Source organism: Sceloporus occidentalis, unplaced genomic scaffold (genome assembly GCF_023333645.1).
Source record: "Sceloporus occidentalis isolate IW3139 unplaced genomic scaffold, rSceOcc1.0.p SCAF_7, whole genome shotgun sequence".
Taxonomy (NCBI): domain Eukaryota; kingdom Metazoa; phylum Chordata; class Lepidosauria; order Squamata; family Phrynosomatidae; genus Sceloporus; species Sceloporus occidentalis.
The window spans coordinates 97,572,116-97,589,023 of NW_028316987.1; the positions used below are offsets into that span (position 1 = coordinate 97,572,116).

A 16,908-nucleotide genomic window follows, 5' to 3' on the forward strand; every position below is an offset into this window, starting at 1 on the left:
TAATGTTGAGCTGGAACCTCTTTTCCTACAGCTTGCATCCATTGTGTCTTGTTCTCTGGAGCAGCAGAAAACAAGCTTGCTCCCTCCTCAATGAGACACCCCTTAAAATACTTATACAGGGCTGTCATATCACTCCTTAACCATCTCTTTGCCAGGCTAAACATACCCAGCTCCCTAAGTCTCTCCTCATAGGGCTCCATGGTTTCCAGACCTAAAATGCTTCCTAATATTGAACTGAAATCTCTTTTCCTGTAGCTTCCATCCATAGCTCCATTGTGTCGTATTACTGAGGAGCTGCAGAAAACAAGCTTGCTCCATCTTCAGTGTGCCATCCCTCCAAATATTTAAATAGGGCTATTATCATATCACCTCTAAACCTTCTCTTCGCCAGGCTAAACATCCCCAGCTCCCTAAGCCTCTCATAAGAGTTTCTCGACTCTTCGACCCCTAGGGACATTAGGGAAGTGTTTTGGTGTTGCTGAGCTAAGGGATACCTGCCTCTTTAGCCTGAGTTTGTGGTGAACTGCTGACTTGTGGAAATCCCCATTATCTTCTCCACTTCCCCTCCTTCTGCTGTGATTCTCCTCCTCTCTGCATACTTTCACTTTTGGACAAAGCAAAGGAGGAATGCAAACTCTGCTGTCAGTAGGACAGAGCTGCTTGCAGAGGCACCAGAGAGAGCTCCCCTGGAGAGAACAGCAAGCCAGAGGGAAGCTTCCCAGGGGAAAAGGGGGATCAGCTGAGTTCTACTGCAATCAGGTAAATGCCTTGAGGGTCACAGGTGGGCATGGAGTCAGGAAGCTACTTAGTAATGGCATCATCTAGGACTCCTCTTGTAATGTAGACAACCTTACTGAATGGCAGCACTCTTCCCTGGCTCCCCCTTAATCATTTTCTGGCCATTGTCAAAGGTCCATCTGCTCACGGGGCACCAAAGGGCAAGGCTGTGCCAGGGATGTGGAGGTGGACCAATGCCCTCAAAGGGTGCAAGGCAACTTCCATGACCCATCTTTTCCGGCTAGCCTTGTCCACTCCTTTTGGAATACAATTGCAGCAGGACTGAATGGCAGCACTCTTCCCTGGCTCCCCCTTAATCATTTTCTGGCCATTGTCAAAGGTCCATTTGCTCATGGGGCACCAGAGAGTGCCAAAGGGCAAGGCTGTGCCAGGGATGTGGAGGTGGACCGATGCCCTCAAAGGGCGCAAGGCAACTTCCATGACCCATCTTTTCTGGGTAGCCTTGTCCATTCCTTTTGGAATACAATTGCAGCAGGACTGAATGGCAGCACTCTTCCGTTGCTCCCGCTTAATAACTTTCTGGCTCTTGTACAAGGTCCATTTGCTCATGGGGCACCAGAGACTGCCAAAGGGTAAGGCTGTGACAGGGATGTGGAGGTGGACCATTGCCCTCAAAGGGCGCAAGGCAACTTCCATGACCCATCTTTTCTGGCTAGCCTTGTCCATTCCTTTTGGAATACAATTGCAGCAGGACTGAATGGCAGCACTCTTCCGTTGCTCCCGCTTTATAACTTTCTGGCTCATGTACAAGGTCCATTTGCTCATGGGGCACCAGAGACTGCCAAAGGGTAAGGCTGTGCCAGGGATGTGGAGGTGGACCGATGCCCTCAAAGGGCGCAAGGCAACTTCCATGACCCATCTTTTCTGGCTAGCCTTGTCCATTCCTTTTGGAATACTATTGCAGCAGGACTGAATGGCAGCACTCTTCCGTTGCTCCCGCTTAATAAGTTTCTGGCTCAGGTACAAGGTCCATTTGCTCATGGGGCACCAGAGAGTGCCAAAGGGCAAGGCTGTGCCAGGGATGTGGAGGTGGACCAATGCCCTCAAAGGGCGCAAGGCAACTTCCATGACCCATCTTTTCCGGCTAGCCTTGTCCATTCCTTTTGGAATACAATTGCAGCAGGACTGAATGGCAGCACTCTTCTGTTGCTCCCGCTTAATAATTTTCTGGCTCATGTACAAGGTCCATCTGCTCTTGGGGCACCAGAGAGTGCCAAAGGGCAAGGCTGTGCCAGGGATGTGGAGGTGGACCAATGCCCTCAAAGGGCGCAAGGCAACTTCCATGACCCATCTTTTCCGGCTAGCCTTGTCCATTCCTTTGGAATACAATTGCAGCAGGACTGAATGGCAGCACTCTTCCGTTGCTCCCGCTTAATAACTTTCTGGCCATTGTCAAAGGTCCATTTGCTCATGGGGCACCAGAGAGTGCCAAAGGGCAAGGCTGTGCCAGGGATGTGGAAGTGGACCAATGCCCTCAAAGGGTGCAAGGCAACTTCCATGACCCATCTTTTCCGGCTAGCCTTGTCCACTCCTTTTGGAATACAATTGCAGCAGGACTGAATGGCAGCACTCTTCCGTTGCTCCCGCTTAATAACTTTCTGGCTCATGTACAAGGTCCATTTGCTCTTGGGGCACCAGAGAGTGCCAAAGGGCAAGGCTGTGCCAGGGATGTGGAGGTGGACCATTGCCCTCAAAGGGCGCAAGGCAGCCTCCCAAGGGGCATCATTTCCCCCAGGAGTTTGTCTTTTCCAGCATCTGCCCAGAAGAGAGAGAACTAGCTGTGAAGCAGCTGGGCAACGAGTGCGAATTCACTGAGCTAAATAAGTAGGTTGGCACCATCTGCACTTTCCAGACCTGGGAAAGGAATCGGATGGAGTTTGTGCTGAGCCATCCATACACAAAGGAGGAAAACAGTGTGTATGTGTGTGTGTGTGTCGGGGGGGGGTGTAATTTCACACACATGTGCTTAGAAAATCTTTAAGCATCTCTAAAATGTCCATAAGCATGTCCATGCTTCAGTTAAAGAGTGCATACATCTAGATTTCAGAAATGCGTCCAAGAAATCTTGTGCTTTTCTGTTTTGAAAAATGCTCATGGAAGTATGTACAGTTTTGGTCTCTTTCTCTCTCTTATCTTTCTCTCTTTGGGGTTGAACTTCCATCCAGGAGTCTCTCCCCATCTCTTCTGGAGGACCAGAGCACCATCTTGTGGCTCCCACTTTGGGCAACGGGAAGGGATGCCGCATCACTCCCCATCATATATCTACGTACTGATAATACAGACTAACACAGCTATATCTTTGACTTCTAGGATAAAAGGAAGTGTGCCATAACATTCACACAATTAAATTGCTGAACTAAAGCAAAGGGATTATTTCAGGTTCCCATCCTCACTCAGAGTAAATCTGCAAAGGTTGTGTAAGAGCCCCATTTAGTAGATTCCCAAATGCTTAAAAGAGAGCCCTTGCCTCTTTACCTTTATTAGCCACGTTCATCCTTCCCTCCTGCTCAGACTTTATACATGTCAGTTTATGCTATTAATGTTAGCATTACAATGCAGTTTAAAGACTTTCTGGGAGAAGGGGATTCCTAGTTCACTCTAAACCTTTTCTCTTCCGTTCCCAACGTCCTCCATAGGTTTCATCGTCAGGAGTCTGGATAGTGCCATCCTACATCAGGGGCCCCTGGACTTACCTGTATTTCCATGGAGCGAGGAGTTGCCTTCTATCCTTATCGGCTGTTCTTATGTGCCCTTTTAGCCTCTGATCTTGGTGCTCCTCATACTATCTGACGTGGAGGACAGGCAATTATATTTGCCCCATGTGCCAGGGGCCAACTGTTTCTTTCTCTCTTGGAAACTCACCAAGGACTTGCAGCCAAAGGCCAGGGACCCCCGCTTTGGGTCGCACTTTCCTAAGACATGCAGTCATGCAAAGGCACTTGGCATTGTTTCATGATGCAGCGCCTGGCCTCCCTTTTGCCTTTCTGTCTTTGGCTTTCCTCTCCCCTTCTCCATCACCACGTGCTTCAACATCTTTCCTGCTTCTCTCACATGTCTTGTTTTTGGCAGAGAGGTGGATGGAAGAGTGACCTGGAGGACCTGAGCCATGTCCCGATCAGAAGACGCCTTGGAGATGCCCGCATTGGGCCGCCCCTTCCAGCTGGGGATGCTCTATGACTGCCGGAAAGATGCCCTCATCCCAGGTAGGAGCTGGGCTCTCTCTGTCTCTGTGTGGAGGAATATCTCCTCCTTTGCAGCAATGCCTGAGGTGGGCCATGACTTTTTGGTACACAGACTCAGAGGTAGGGTTGCCATAACTGTCAACCTCCAAACCGGGACAAATGTAAAAAAATGTAGGACAAAATTTAGCCCCAAATGGAGGACACACGAAAAAAATTAATAATTTAAAAAAGCATTCATATAAACGCATGTTTCTTAGGCATGCTCAAAATGGAGGACATTTTGGCATTATTCCTAGACAGATGGCAGAAATGTACTTCCCTTTCTGTCCAACCCCCACACAAGAGCACATTTGGGCATTGAACATGGCTTTATTTAATATGGCTTCTTGCATATTTCAGAGGCTTATTCCATAACCAAACCCTTTGGGTTTAACACTGAACATGGGTTAACATGTCTATGCATATTGAACATGTCAAGGTGGTTTAACAAGAAGTGGATTTGCCCTCGGCTTCAGGTTTCTTACCCCAACTGTACTTCTCAGAAGTGTCTACTTGGTCAAGGTCCTTGGGTTTTTATTCACGGCGCATGAGTTTGTAAAAATCAGAGCAACTTACATTGGCCATGAGATCAATGCTGATATCAATATCACTATCATCATCATCATCATCATCATCATCATCATCATCATCATCATCACCATCATTGTCACAACAAGGCAGGTTAGCATTAAAAGCAGAAAAAACACACAGAAAAGGCACTTTGGAAAGTCACACTGTCTCAGCTTCAGAAAGAGTGAGTGCCAGCCTCAGAAGCTGACTGATATCATTATCATCATCATCATCATTGTCAAAATAAGGCAGACTTGTTAGCATTAAAAGCACCAAAAATACACAGAAAAGGCACTTTGGAAAGTCACACTGTCTCGGCTTCAGAAAGAGTGAGCACAGGCCTCAGAAGCTGACTGATATCATTATCACCATCACCATCATCATCATCATCGCTATCATTGTCAAAAGAAGGCAGACTTGTTAGCATTAAAACAAAAAACACATAGAAAAAGCACTTTAGAAAAAAAACCGAAGGAAATGGCACCCATCTCTATCTCTTCCTCCTCCTCCTCTTCCTCTCCCTCCTCCTCCTGCTACTCTTCCTCCTCTTCCTGCTACTCTTCCTCCCTCTTCCTCTTCCTGATACTCTTCCTCCTCTTCTTCCTCCTGATACTCTTCCTCTTCCTCCTCCTCCTGCTACTCTTCCTCCCTCTTCCTCTTCCTGCTACTCTTCCTAACTCTTCCTCCTCCTGCTACTCTTCCTCTTCCTCCTCCTCCTGCTTCCTCCTCCTGCTCCTCCTCCTCCTCCTCCTCCTCCTCCTCCTCCTCCTCCTGCTACTCTTCCTCCCTCTTCCTCCTCCTGATACTCTTCCTCCTCTTCTTCCTCCTGATAATCTTCCTCTTCCTCCTCCTCCTCCTCCTGCTACTCTTCCTCCCTCTTCCTCTTCCTCCTCCTGCTACTCTTCCTCCTCCTCCTCCTCCTGTTACTCTTCCTCCTCCTCCTGCTACTCTTCCTCCTCCTCCTCCTCCTACTACTCTTCCCCCCTTCCTCCTCCTGCTACTCTTCCTCCTCCTCTTCCTCCTCCTGCTACTCTTCCTCCTCCTCTTCCTCCTCCTCCTCCTGCTACTCTTCCTCCCTCTTCCTCCTCCTGCTACTCTTCCCCCTCTTCCTCCTCCTGCTACTCTTCTTCCCTCTTCCTCCTCCTACTATTCCTCCTCCTCCTCCTGCTACTCTTCCTCCTCCTCCTCCTCCTCCTCCTCCTCCTGCTACTCTTCCTCCCTCTTCCTCCTCCTGATACTCTTCCTCCCCCTTCTTCCTCCTGATACTCTTCCTCTTCCTCCTTCTGCTACTCTCCCTCCTCCTGCTACTCTTCCTCCCTCTTCCTCCTCCTGCTACCTCCTCCTGCTACTCTTCCTCTTCCTCCTCCTCCTCCTCCTGCTACTCTTCCTCCCTCTTCCTTCTCCTGCTACTTTTCCTCCTCCTGCTACTCTTCCCCCCTCTTCCTCTTCCTGCTACTCTTCCTCCCTCTTCCTCCTCCTGCTACTCTTCCTCCTTCTCCTCCTCCTCCTGCTACTCTTCCTCCTTCTCCTCCTCCTCCTGCTACTCTTCCTCCTCCTCCTCTTGCTACTCTTCCTCCCTCTTCCTCCTCCTGCTACTCTTCCTCCCTCTTCCTCCTTCTGCTACTTCCTCCTGCTACTCCTCCTCCTCCTCCTCCAGTCGCTGCTGCCTCGCCGGGTCTGGGCTGGCCCACGTGGGGACCAGAGGAGGAGCTCCTTCTCTTGAGGCTGGCTGACCAATGGGGGCAGACTGGAGCTACAAAAGTCCCACCCCCTGCCAGCAGCCATTGGCCAGCCAGCCTCAGGAGGAGGAGCTCCTCCTGCTTAGCCCTGCACGCGGCCCTGCAGGAGCATGCAGGGCAAGCAAAAGTGCCGACACAGGCGGGAAAGGCCGCATCCATGGTGGTGGCAGCAGCAGTGGGTGGCGCGTGAATCACAGCGCAACGGCCTCAGGAGCAGTCATGCGGAGCGGCAGCCGCAGCAGCCGCCGTAGCCACCCGCAGCGGCAGCTGACCTGGGGGAAACCTGGGTCAGTGAATGAACTGAGACAGGATGACCCCGCCCGGTTCAAAAGTGGGATTGTCCCGCCCCCAGGTGGGACATGGCAACCCTATACAGAGGGGAAACTCCAGGGGGACAACAGCAGCTCCTTCTTAAAAGGGGGGCGCTCCTGCTTGTTTGGCACTTGGGTTCCCTTGGACTGCAGTTCCAGTTCTTCCACAGGCTCCTTTCAGAGCTGAGCTGACCTTATAAGGAGCCCTGGTGGTGCCAGGGTTAAATGCCCATACTGCAGCCACAAGGTTGTGAGTTCGATTCCAAAGGGCTCCAAAGTTGACTCAGTCTTCCATCCTTTTGTTGATCAGTAAAATGAGGACCCAGCTTCTTGGAGGCAATGATCTTACAGATTATAAACTGTTGACATAGAGAGTGCTAGTTCACTGATAAGCAGTACAGAAATGTAAATGCTATTTCTATTTCTATTATAATAATAGAATAATAAAATTTTTATTTCTATCCTGCCTTTCCAGGGATCAAGGCGGCGTACAATAGTGGGATTTATCATCCCAATAACAGATAAAAATACAATAAAAACATTACAATTTCAGCATAAAAACAACAGCAATACATAATAAGACTTCCAAGCTAACAATGGGGGGAGGGGAACATAATAGGGCTATTGGGGGTAAGCCTGTTTGAACAAATACGTTTTCAGCCCTTTTTTAAATTGGGCTAGGGAGGGGGGCGAGCGGAGGTCGTTGGGGATCGAGTTCCAGAGCTTAGGGGCCGCAATTGAGAAGGCCCTTTGCGTGGTGACAGATCATCTCGCATCTGGAACCTTTAAGAGATGTTTATCCCCAGATCTGAGAGTGCGGGGAGGATTATATGGAGAGAGGCGGTCCTCTAAGTACCCTGGGCCCAAGCCATTTAGGGCTTTATAGGTAACAACCAACACCTTGTATTGCGCCCGGAAGCAAATGGGCAGCCAATGAAGATCTTCAAATACCGGTGTTATGTGGCTAGCCCTGGAAGATCCAGTGACCAGCCTTGCTGCCATGTTCTGAACCAGCTGAAGCTTCCGGGTATGGTACAAGGGTTGCCCCATGTAGAGCGCATTGCAGAAATCCAAACAAGAGGTTACCAGAGCGTGTACTACAGTTTCAAGGTCCCCCCGGCCCAGGTAGGGTCGCAGCTGGAGCTGATAACAGGTACTCCTGACCGTCGCATCCACCTGAGATGTAAGGTGGAGTGACGAGTCCAAGAGCACCCCCAGACTGCGAACAGAGTCCTTCAGGGGAAGCGTGACCCCGTCAAGGACAGGTGGACAAATCTCCAAACCTGGACCTGAGGAACCTATCACAAGTACTTCTGTTTTCTCTGGATTCAGACTGAGTCTGTTTTCCCTCATCCATCCCATTACTGACTCCAGACAGGCGTCTAGAGGAGAGATGCCATCCCTGGTCACTGCATCGGTCGGAGGCACAGAGAAGACTATTTGGGTGTCATCAGCTTACTGATAACACCGCGCCCCGTGCCTCCGGATGATCTCTCCCAGCGGTTTCATGTAAATGTTAAATAGCATGGGAAACAGAATGGCTCCCTGAGGGACACCAGATGTAAGTGCCCTCTTATCAGAGCACACGTCTCCCAGCTGCACCATCTGGAGCCTTCCTGAGAGGTAGGATCGGAACCACTGGAGCGCAGTGCCCCCAATTCCTAACTCTCTCAGGCGCTCCAGAAGGATACCATGGTCAATTATAATCCTGGTGTGTGTGTGGCAGAAATAATAGCAATAGCAAGTACATTTCTATAGTGCTGATCACTTAAGCACTCCCAAAATGGTTTGCATTGTGGAAGTTAACTGCCCCCAGCAACCTGGGGACTCCTTTTAGTGACCTGGGAAGGATGCCAGCCTGGTATTGAACTGGCAACCTTTTGGTTTGTGAGTGAGTGGCTGCAAGACAGTCATTTAACCACTGCATCACCAGGACAAGACACTGGCAAAAAATGGAAGAGAAACAGAAGTAATAGTGCCACTCTATTCTGCTCTGGTCAGAACTCACCTGAAAAATTGTGTCCCATTCTGGGCACCACAATTCTGGGCACCACAAAGGATGTGGAAAAGCTTGCTGCTCAGCTTTCTGCATCAGGTGTCAGTGCTGTCTCCTTGCAAACAGCTTCATTTATATGCTACTTCATACTGAACTAACAGTGTCTAAGCAGTTTACAACTGTAAGCTAATTGCCCCCAACAATCTGGGTACTCATTTTAGCGACCTCAGAAGGATGCAAGCTTGAGCCCTTTTGCTGGTCTTGAACTCGCAACCTTATGGTTTTGAGTGAGTGGCTGCAGAACAGGCATTGAACCACTGCGCCACCAGGGCTCCTACAACTCCAGTTGCTGAAACAACAGAATTGTGATTATTTCTTCTTTGTTCAGTTTTTCTCAAAGCAGAATAGGCGAAGAAAGAAGGGAGGAGAAGCAATAGGTGGCCATTTCAAAGTAAATTCTAGGCTGCATCAACAGGAATGCAGTCTAGAGCAAGGGAAGAAACTGTGCCTCTGTATTTTGCTTTGGTCAACCCCAACCCTGACTATTGTGTCTGGAAGAATGTGGACAAGCTGGACCATGTCCAGAGGAGGGATTGTGTCTTCTTGCATGGCAGAATGAGGTTGTACTGGATGGCTCTTGGTGTCTTTTCCAGCTGTAGGATTCTATGATTCTGTGATTTTAAGTGCAGGTATCTCTGAATTTAGGCTATAAGAACAATCCCTCAGATCATTAGAATTACTCTTTCTCTTACTTTTAACCTCCCTTGCAAGCTTCAGCTCATTCTGAGCTTTATTCCTTTTGACATTCTCCCTTCAAAATCTAGCTTCTTGTTTCTACGTTTCCTTTTGTGGTAATTCACTTCATCTTCCAATACTTGTACACTTTCCTATTAAATCTCAGCTCATCCAAAGCCTCTGTTATTTTCAGAGATGGGTATTTCACATGCTTTCATGCTGTATTTTCCCACAAGTGTTGATGAGCTTTGTCTTCTTTCCATTTCTCCATTTCAGGGATCACCCTTTGGGACCTGGACTCGCTTCAGAAGGATGTGAGCATCAGACCCCAGCCAAAAACTGAATTTGAGATCATCGCATCCGACTCCATTGATGACAAGGCCTCTGCCCTCAATGTCTCAGCCTCCCTCAAGGCCAGTTTCCTGGGAGGACTGGTCGAAGTGGGAGGGTCTGCCAAATACTTCCAAGATACCAAGAAGTCCAAGCATCAGGCCAGAGTCACCTTACAGTACAAGACGACCACCAGGTATGAACAGCTGACCATGAGTCATCTGGGAATCCAGAATGTCTCCCATCCGACGGTCTTTGAACATGGGACTGCCACACATGTGGTCACCGCCATCTTGTATGGGGCCCAGGCTTTCTTTGTCTTTGACCGCAAAGTTTCCTCTTCAGAATCTGTGCAAGAGATAGAGGGAAATCTCCAAGTCATGATTGGAAAGATAATATCTATCAAAGGAGAAGCAGAGATCCAGATGGATGAGAGAGAGAAATCCCAGGCTCAAAACTTCAGCTGCAAATTCCACGGAGACTTTTCTCTGGAGAGCAATCCGGTGAGTTTCCAGGATGCCATGCAAGTGTACACTACTCTTCCCAAAATGGTGGGAGAGGACGGCAAGAAGGCCGTGCCCATAATGGTCTGGCTGTACCCACTGACCAAGATGGATTCTAGGGCAGCCAAGATGGTGCGCGAAATCAGCTTAGCACTGATCTTTGATGCCCAAAAGATTCTGGAGGAACTCAGTGAAATTGACATGAGATGCAGTGACTTGGCAAAGAATCCCATTGCCGACACCTTCCCAGAAATCAAGAAGAAAATCCAACACTTCAAGGATCTCTGCAAGCAACACAGGCAGACTTTCCAGAAGGAGCTGGCAGGAATCCTGCCTTCCATCCGCGGAGGAGGAAGAGAGGAAGGAGCGCTTACGGACATCTTGAGGTCTGTAAACCAGTCCCCCTTCAACAGCCGAAAGCTCAATGAGTTTCTGAATGCCAAGGAACAAGAGAACCATTTTGTGAAATCGTACCTTACTATCCTAAGTGGGATAGAAACCATCTCCTCCCAGAGCAAACTGGAAGAAATCGTGCTTGACCCCCAGAATGACTTTGTCCTCTGCTTTGCCTTCACTTCTTTACATGACGAGGAACCATTTTTATCCACTTTACAGCTTTGTCTTCAGAAAGAAGGTTTGGACGAAAAAGCTAATTCCAAATGCAAGGCCTGGCATGAGCACAAAGAGACAAAACAAAAGGCTCGGAAAGCTGCCAGATCCATTTCGGACTTTGCTCGTGTGAATAAACCCAGAGGAAAGACCCGGTTTGTGATGGCCTCTGTGCCAGACCAGGAGAACCCAGGAGCGTCCATTTACCTCTATGAAGACGGGGAGCTGGTCAGCAGCAGCTTCGATCTGCCCCCAAAACCTCTCCCTCTTCTTGTTAGCGGAATTCAACATGACCAGGTGCAGCTGACCTTTCAACCGGCTGAATATGGAAGGGCCAATGTCACCGGCTATCGAGTAGAGTCCAGGATCGCAGGGGAAGAGGCCTGGAAGGCAGTGGATATGGAGGACAGCCAGGAGACATTCATACTGAAAGGCCTTATCCCAAACAGGGAGTACCAGTTCCAGTACGCAGCTAGGTGCAAGCCAGGCCACAGTGAGACCAGTGAGACCAGTAAACCAGTGAAGACCCTTCCCACCAGCCCCCCTGGGAAGCCCGAAGAAGTAACAGTGGGGTCTTCCATGGTTTCTCTTTCCTGGGGGAGTCCCAGTGTCATTGGAGAAGGAGTTGTTATAAAGGAGTACAAAGTGGAGTACAGAGAGGAAGCTCACAAAGAGAAAGACAGATGGAATGAAATAAAGACAAGGAAAAGAGCAGAGTTCTGTGAGATTGATGGACTGAGGCCTCAGACGCTCTACAGACTCCGAGTGACAGCTGTCTGTTCTGATGGGACTCAAAGCGCTCCAAGTGATGAGATGGAAGTCTCTACCTCCCTAAAAGAAGAAGAAGAGAAGGGCCGACTAGCTCTTAAGTACGTTCGAACAAGCAAAGCGGTGGTAGAAGGGCAACCCTCTCTCTATGTTCTTCCGCTGAAGTTGGCATCAGGTGCCATAGCATCCTGCCTGACCTATCACCTGGGAAAGGAGAACCTGGGGGCCCCCAACAAAGTCATCATGGTGATGGGAGCCACGGGGTCCGGGAAGACCACCCTCATAAACGGGATGGTCAACTACATCCTGGGAGTCCGATGGGAAGACCCTTTCCGATTCAAACTCATTCACGAAGAGACCAACAGGAGCCAAGCGGAGAGCCAGACCTCCGAAGTGACGGCTTATGTTGTGAATCATCAGAAGGGATTCAGAGTTCCTTATTCCCTCACCGTTATTGATACGCCTGGATTTGGGGATACCAGGGGCATAGAGCATGATAAGTCGATAACACAGAAGATCCGGAACTTTTTCTCCACTCCAGGAGGCACTGGCCACATAGACGCCATCTGCATTGTAGTCCAGGCCTCCTTGGCTCGCTTAACTCATGCCCAGAAATATGTGTTTGACTCAGTCCTCTCCATTTTTGGGAAAGATATAAAGGACAACATCCAAGTCTTAGTTACCTTTGCAGATGGACAGACCCCTCCTGTCCTGGAGGCCATTAAAACAGCCAGTGTGCCATGTGCTAAAGATGCCAGTGGGACCCCTGTCCACTTCAAGTTCAATAATTCTGCTCTTTTTGCCAACAATCCTGTGCAAAGTGGAGGCAGCTTTAATTTTGATGAGATGTTTTGGGAAATGGGTTGTATGAGCATGAAGACATTCTTTGACTCAACAAACACATTAGAATCTAAAAGTTTGACTTTGACGAAGGAAGTCCTCCAGGAACGGAAACATCTGGAAGCTGCTGTGGAAGGCCTGCAGCCCCAAATCCAAGCAGGTCTGGTCAAACTGGAAGAGCTGAGGAAGACCCAACTAGCTCTGGATCAACACAAGGATGAGATGGCGGCCAACAGGGATTTTGAGTATGAGGTGGAAAAAACTGTCCCAGAGAAGGAGGACATCTCTGGAAGTGGGAATTTCATAACAAATTGTATGAATTGCCATTACACCTGTCACTATCCTTGTGGAATTCCTCAGGATGACCAAAAGTACAATTGTGCAGCTATGACTTCTAATGGAAGGTGCGCTGCATGTCCTGGAAAGTGCGTATGGACTGTCCACTTCAACCAAAAGTACAAGTTTTCCTATAAAGTTGTAAAAGAGAAGCATACCTATGAAGAGCTGAAGCAAAAGTATGAGCGTGCTTCTGGTGAGTTGATGACCACAGAGAAAGTGATTGAAAACCTCAGCCAGGAGTATGAAGCGGTCAAGTATATCTTGGAAGAGCTGATCCAGCGGTCCTCTCAAAGCCTGCGGCGCCTGCAGGAGATCGCCCTGAAGCCCAACCCGCTCTCCACCCCGGAGTACATCGACCTGCTCATCATGGCCGAAAAGGAGGAGCTGAAGCCGGGATACAAGGAGAGGATCCAGTCCCTGAATGAAGTCAGGAGGCAGGCTGAGATCATACAGAAGATTGCTAACAACATGCCCCTTCTGCCCGAAGAAAAGGTTATGTATGAGAAGACTGAGCAAAAGAAGAATTCCAGCCTTGGCAAATTAAAGGAAGGTGTGATGGCTGTCAAAACTTGGTTCTCCTCCTGAGGCAGTAATGCACCCCTTTCCGTTTGCTTCTTTGCTGTCACCAGCACCTCCATATTAGATGGGTTCCATTCAGAGAGGAGGAGGAGGAGGATGTGCCAGCAATGTCTTCAGCCAGTGGCGTCACTTGGGTACGGGACGCACCAGGCGACACCCCAGGAAATGGGTGACCCCTGTTTTGGGCCCTCTTCCCACAAAACAACAACAATAAGGATTGGCTAGCAACACTTTGCAGAAGTTTAATGCCCACCTGGCTCCTAGAAAGGGTTGGCTCCTCTGAGCCAGAGCCAAGGCAGTGGGGGGACGGGGGTGGGTGACATTAGGCCCAAATAATAATGATAATGATAATACTAAAGTTTCTTTATGGTCTGTTATGGGCGAGCTCTTCAAGGAGCCAGCCAAGTCTTTTCGGCTGAACTTGGATGCAGGCTCCAATTCAACAAGGGCACCGGTGAAGGACGCCAGCAGCCCCTCCTTGCCTGCCAGGGAGGTCCAAAGAACTTCAGGCTGCCAAAGCCAGAGGGGGCCCTATGGACCATGTAGCCCAGCCCCATTCTTTCAAGGGGCAAACGAACAGGATGGGCATCCCCTGTGTCTCTCTGTGTGGGGGGAGGATCTCAGATGCCCCCTAAGGGAGCCCTTCCCCAGAGTGGGAGGAGGAGGACAAGGAGGACCCCCCTATAGAGCCCTTGCTCCACGTCCCCTCCCCTCCATCTTTTCTTTTGTTTTGGCTCCAGCACACTTTCTTGGTTCTTGCCAAGGTGCCCCTTTTTTGGAGAGGAGGGGGTGTCTGCTGGATGCTTTCTCTTTGGCTTTGGCCTCAGCTGGGTGCCCCTTCCATGCCTTGAACGGGAACATTCCAGTAGGAGCCCCCCAGAAAGACCAAGCAGCAGCCTCGCAAGACACATCCCCCTCCCCAAAAGAGAGAGGGAGGGAGGGGGCGAAGAGAGGTGCCCTTGCTCCTTTTCCAACGCAAATGTGGGGAGGGGGCAGACTGACTGACTCCCCTGGTTCTTATGTGGCAGTGCTCCACGCAAAGCGGCAAATACCTTAGGGTCACCATAACTTGGAAACAAATTGAAAGATCACAACGACAACAACAACAACAATGTTGTGATACAGGAGGGGGTAAATGTGTGGCACCATGGGTTACTGCCCCGGGTGACGCCAACCCTAGTTGATGCCACTGTCCTCAGCAAGGCCTTCCTCTGTCCATCGCTGCAGAGAAAGCGTTTGTCCACCACCGTGAAGGATATTACATACTCTGGCCTGGTCATTGTCCATCCGTTGCGTTGTGCCTGTGTTATCCTCCACCTCTTTGAAATGACAGCAGAATTGTTATTCTTGCGCTAATCTTTACACGTGTTCATTGTAACAATCAAATCAAATGCTTTGATTTCCCCTTTGTTGGGATATAGCAACTTCGCATGCTAAGACTTTCTAGTAATGCATGTCTATGGTAGTTCATTGCTTACTAACAACCCCCTCCTCACTCCCCCTCCTCAGTTCCTGTTTACCATGAGGACACCTAATTTCCTTTGTCTTGAGTGAAGAAGCAGCAGGATGAATCACCATTAGTACTAACTTGCTTGCAAACTCATCAGCATGTCTATCTCCGGAGCGGAAGCATGCTGAGGGAGCATCTTTCTTAAGATGCATGGAGACTACTTTTTCTTCCTCATTTTTCTTGCAATATGAAGCTAGACCTGTGTATCTCTTCATACACATGATTTTGTAAGTAAACTTGTTTCCTTTTTCACTTTTAACCAAGTGAGTGTGGGTTTTTATTGGGGACACTGGGGGCTGGAAGAGAAAGGAGTGGAGCTAGCTAAATGTTTTCTTGCTTGCCCCATCATTTTTCTGCTGTGTAAGCTCTGCTAGTGAGATTAAACAATCTTGCTTACTTTCCTGAGTTTTCTCAAGAAAGAACTACATTTCCCAACACCCTTTCACTGTGATGAGATGGATGACACTCTATGTCTGTAAACTGATCTACTTGTATCACTGCCTCATTAGCAGTAACACTTGCTTATTAACCCTTTCCCCCTAGAATCCAGATGTTTTTTCCCATTTAGAATATAGAAACCATGTTTTGTAAAGCTGTTTTGCCAGGTGTCCTCCTGTTTTTGATTGCCTGAAGTTTAGCCATTTTAAAGTTGCCATTCCAACTGGAGCACAATTATTTGCTTTCTGAATGAATCGACTTCTCTCTCTCTCTGTTTGCTTGACTTGATTAGAAATAACTGGTTTACTTAAAGAATTATGTTGTGAAGTCACTTTGAATTTCAATAAAGTGCCAAATTACCAATCAGTGTAAAGAGAGCTCCTATTCTGGCAAAGGTTGCCCCACACAAACCTACCTTAAGCACCAGCAGCTGCATCAAGCAGCAGGAGCCTGTTCTTCTGGGGATCTGGGTGCAAGAGGAGGACGTTTCCAGCAAGTGATCTCTGGGGCAACAACCAAAGCAGGGCTCCGTTGCAGCTCCCCATTGCTCCAGAGATCACTGGTGGGAGAGGGCCAAGAATGCCATCCTGATGCGCCCCAAATACCCCCAGAACAGATTTCCAGAGATGGCTGGAAAAGCCATGATCACCCCCAGAACAGACCTCCATTGCTCAGTGCAGCTGCTGGTTGCTAGCTCTTCTCTGATCATTCCCAATATCAGGACTTCCTGCATGGTTAACGGCTGGGTCATACAGTTCCGGATCTCCACCCCAGACACATCATGGGCTATTTTGCCTTTGGAGAAGCCGTCTTTCTCTAATAATGGGAGGACATCTTCAGTTTGTTTTTGTTCAAATGTGGATTCATATTAAGGATCTCTGTTTAAATAGACTATCTGCTTAAAAGGTGCATTGCCACTTTGGGAAGACTCAGGAAAGTGGCAATCTGCTGCGGAGGAACCAACTGCCCCTGAAAGCAGCCTCAGGGGCCATATTTGTGGGGTCCTCATGTGCAGCCAAAGGTGAGGGATAAAATCCACTCTGTGTGCCCTTCATAAATGCAATAAAGCCATTTCATGCCAGGTCTCTTGTTAGGAAAAGAAAGCTTTAGCTCCTCACAACCCAGACATTTAAACTGTTCCAAAATCTGTTCACAAGAGTCATGAAGATCTTGAGAAGCACAAGGGAGAGGCAAAGGGATGGAAATGTAAGCTTGTCCGGGGGATAATAATAATAATAATAATAATAATAATAATAATAATAAACTGCAAGCAGAAGACTTACAGAAACGGAGGTGTGATGAAGAGCTGCAAACCACAGAATCTCCCACCGGCTGCTGTGGGATTTATAGCCGCCTGAACGTGAAATGCCAGGTGCTTCATTGCATGGTCTTCCTTATTTCGGAGGCATTGGCTCTGAGAGACGGCTGCTCCTTGCCTTCTCAATGCACCAATAGCAAGTGTCTCCTCAGGGTCTGCCAGTTCTGACTGGGATAGGGGTCTCCGGCTGAGGTTCTTTGTCAACTACCTCTGGCAATGGCTTTTAGGATTTGGAGCGGGGTGGAGGTGGGGGGAACACAGTGGCGCCATCATCCGGAGCCAGAGGCCTTTCCAGACCTGACTC

General features: G+C 48.9%; 1 protein-coding gene across 1 annotated transcript; it reads left to right on the top strand.

The window, feature by feature from the left end:
• Positions 1–628: 628 nt before the first annotated feature.
• On the top strand, positions 629–15,564 carry LOC149310221 (uncharacterized). Its single transcript, XM_089533901.1, has 3 exons — positions 629–759; positions 3,868–4,001; positions 9,647–15,564. Exons 2-3 carry the CDS (start codon positions 3,905–3,907, stop codon positions 13,342–13,344), a joined length of 3,795 nt encoding a protein of 1,264 aa, XP_089390027.1. The 5' UTR covers positions 629–759; positions 3,868–3,904; the 3' UTR covers positions 13,345–15,564.
• The last annotated feature ends 1,344 nt before the right edge of the window (positions 15,565–16,908 follow it).

Bases quoted from the DNA above. Each gene is read 5' to 3' on its own strand.
- LOC149310221 (XM_089533901.1), top strand. From the start codon at position 3,905: ATGTCCCGATCAGAAGACGCCTTGGAGATGCCCGCATTGGGCCGCCCC. The intron at 4,002-9,646 runs GTAGGAGCTGGG...TCTCCATTTCAG, and splicing joins GAAAGATGCCCTCATCCCAG to GGATCACCCTTTGGGACCTG.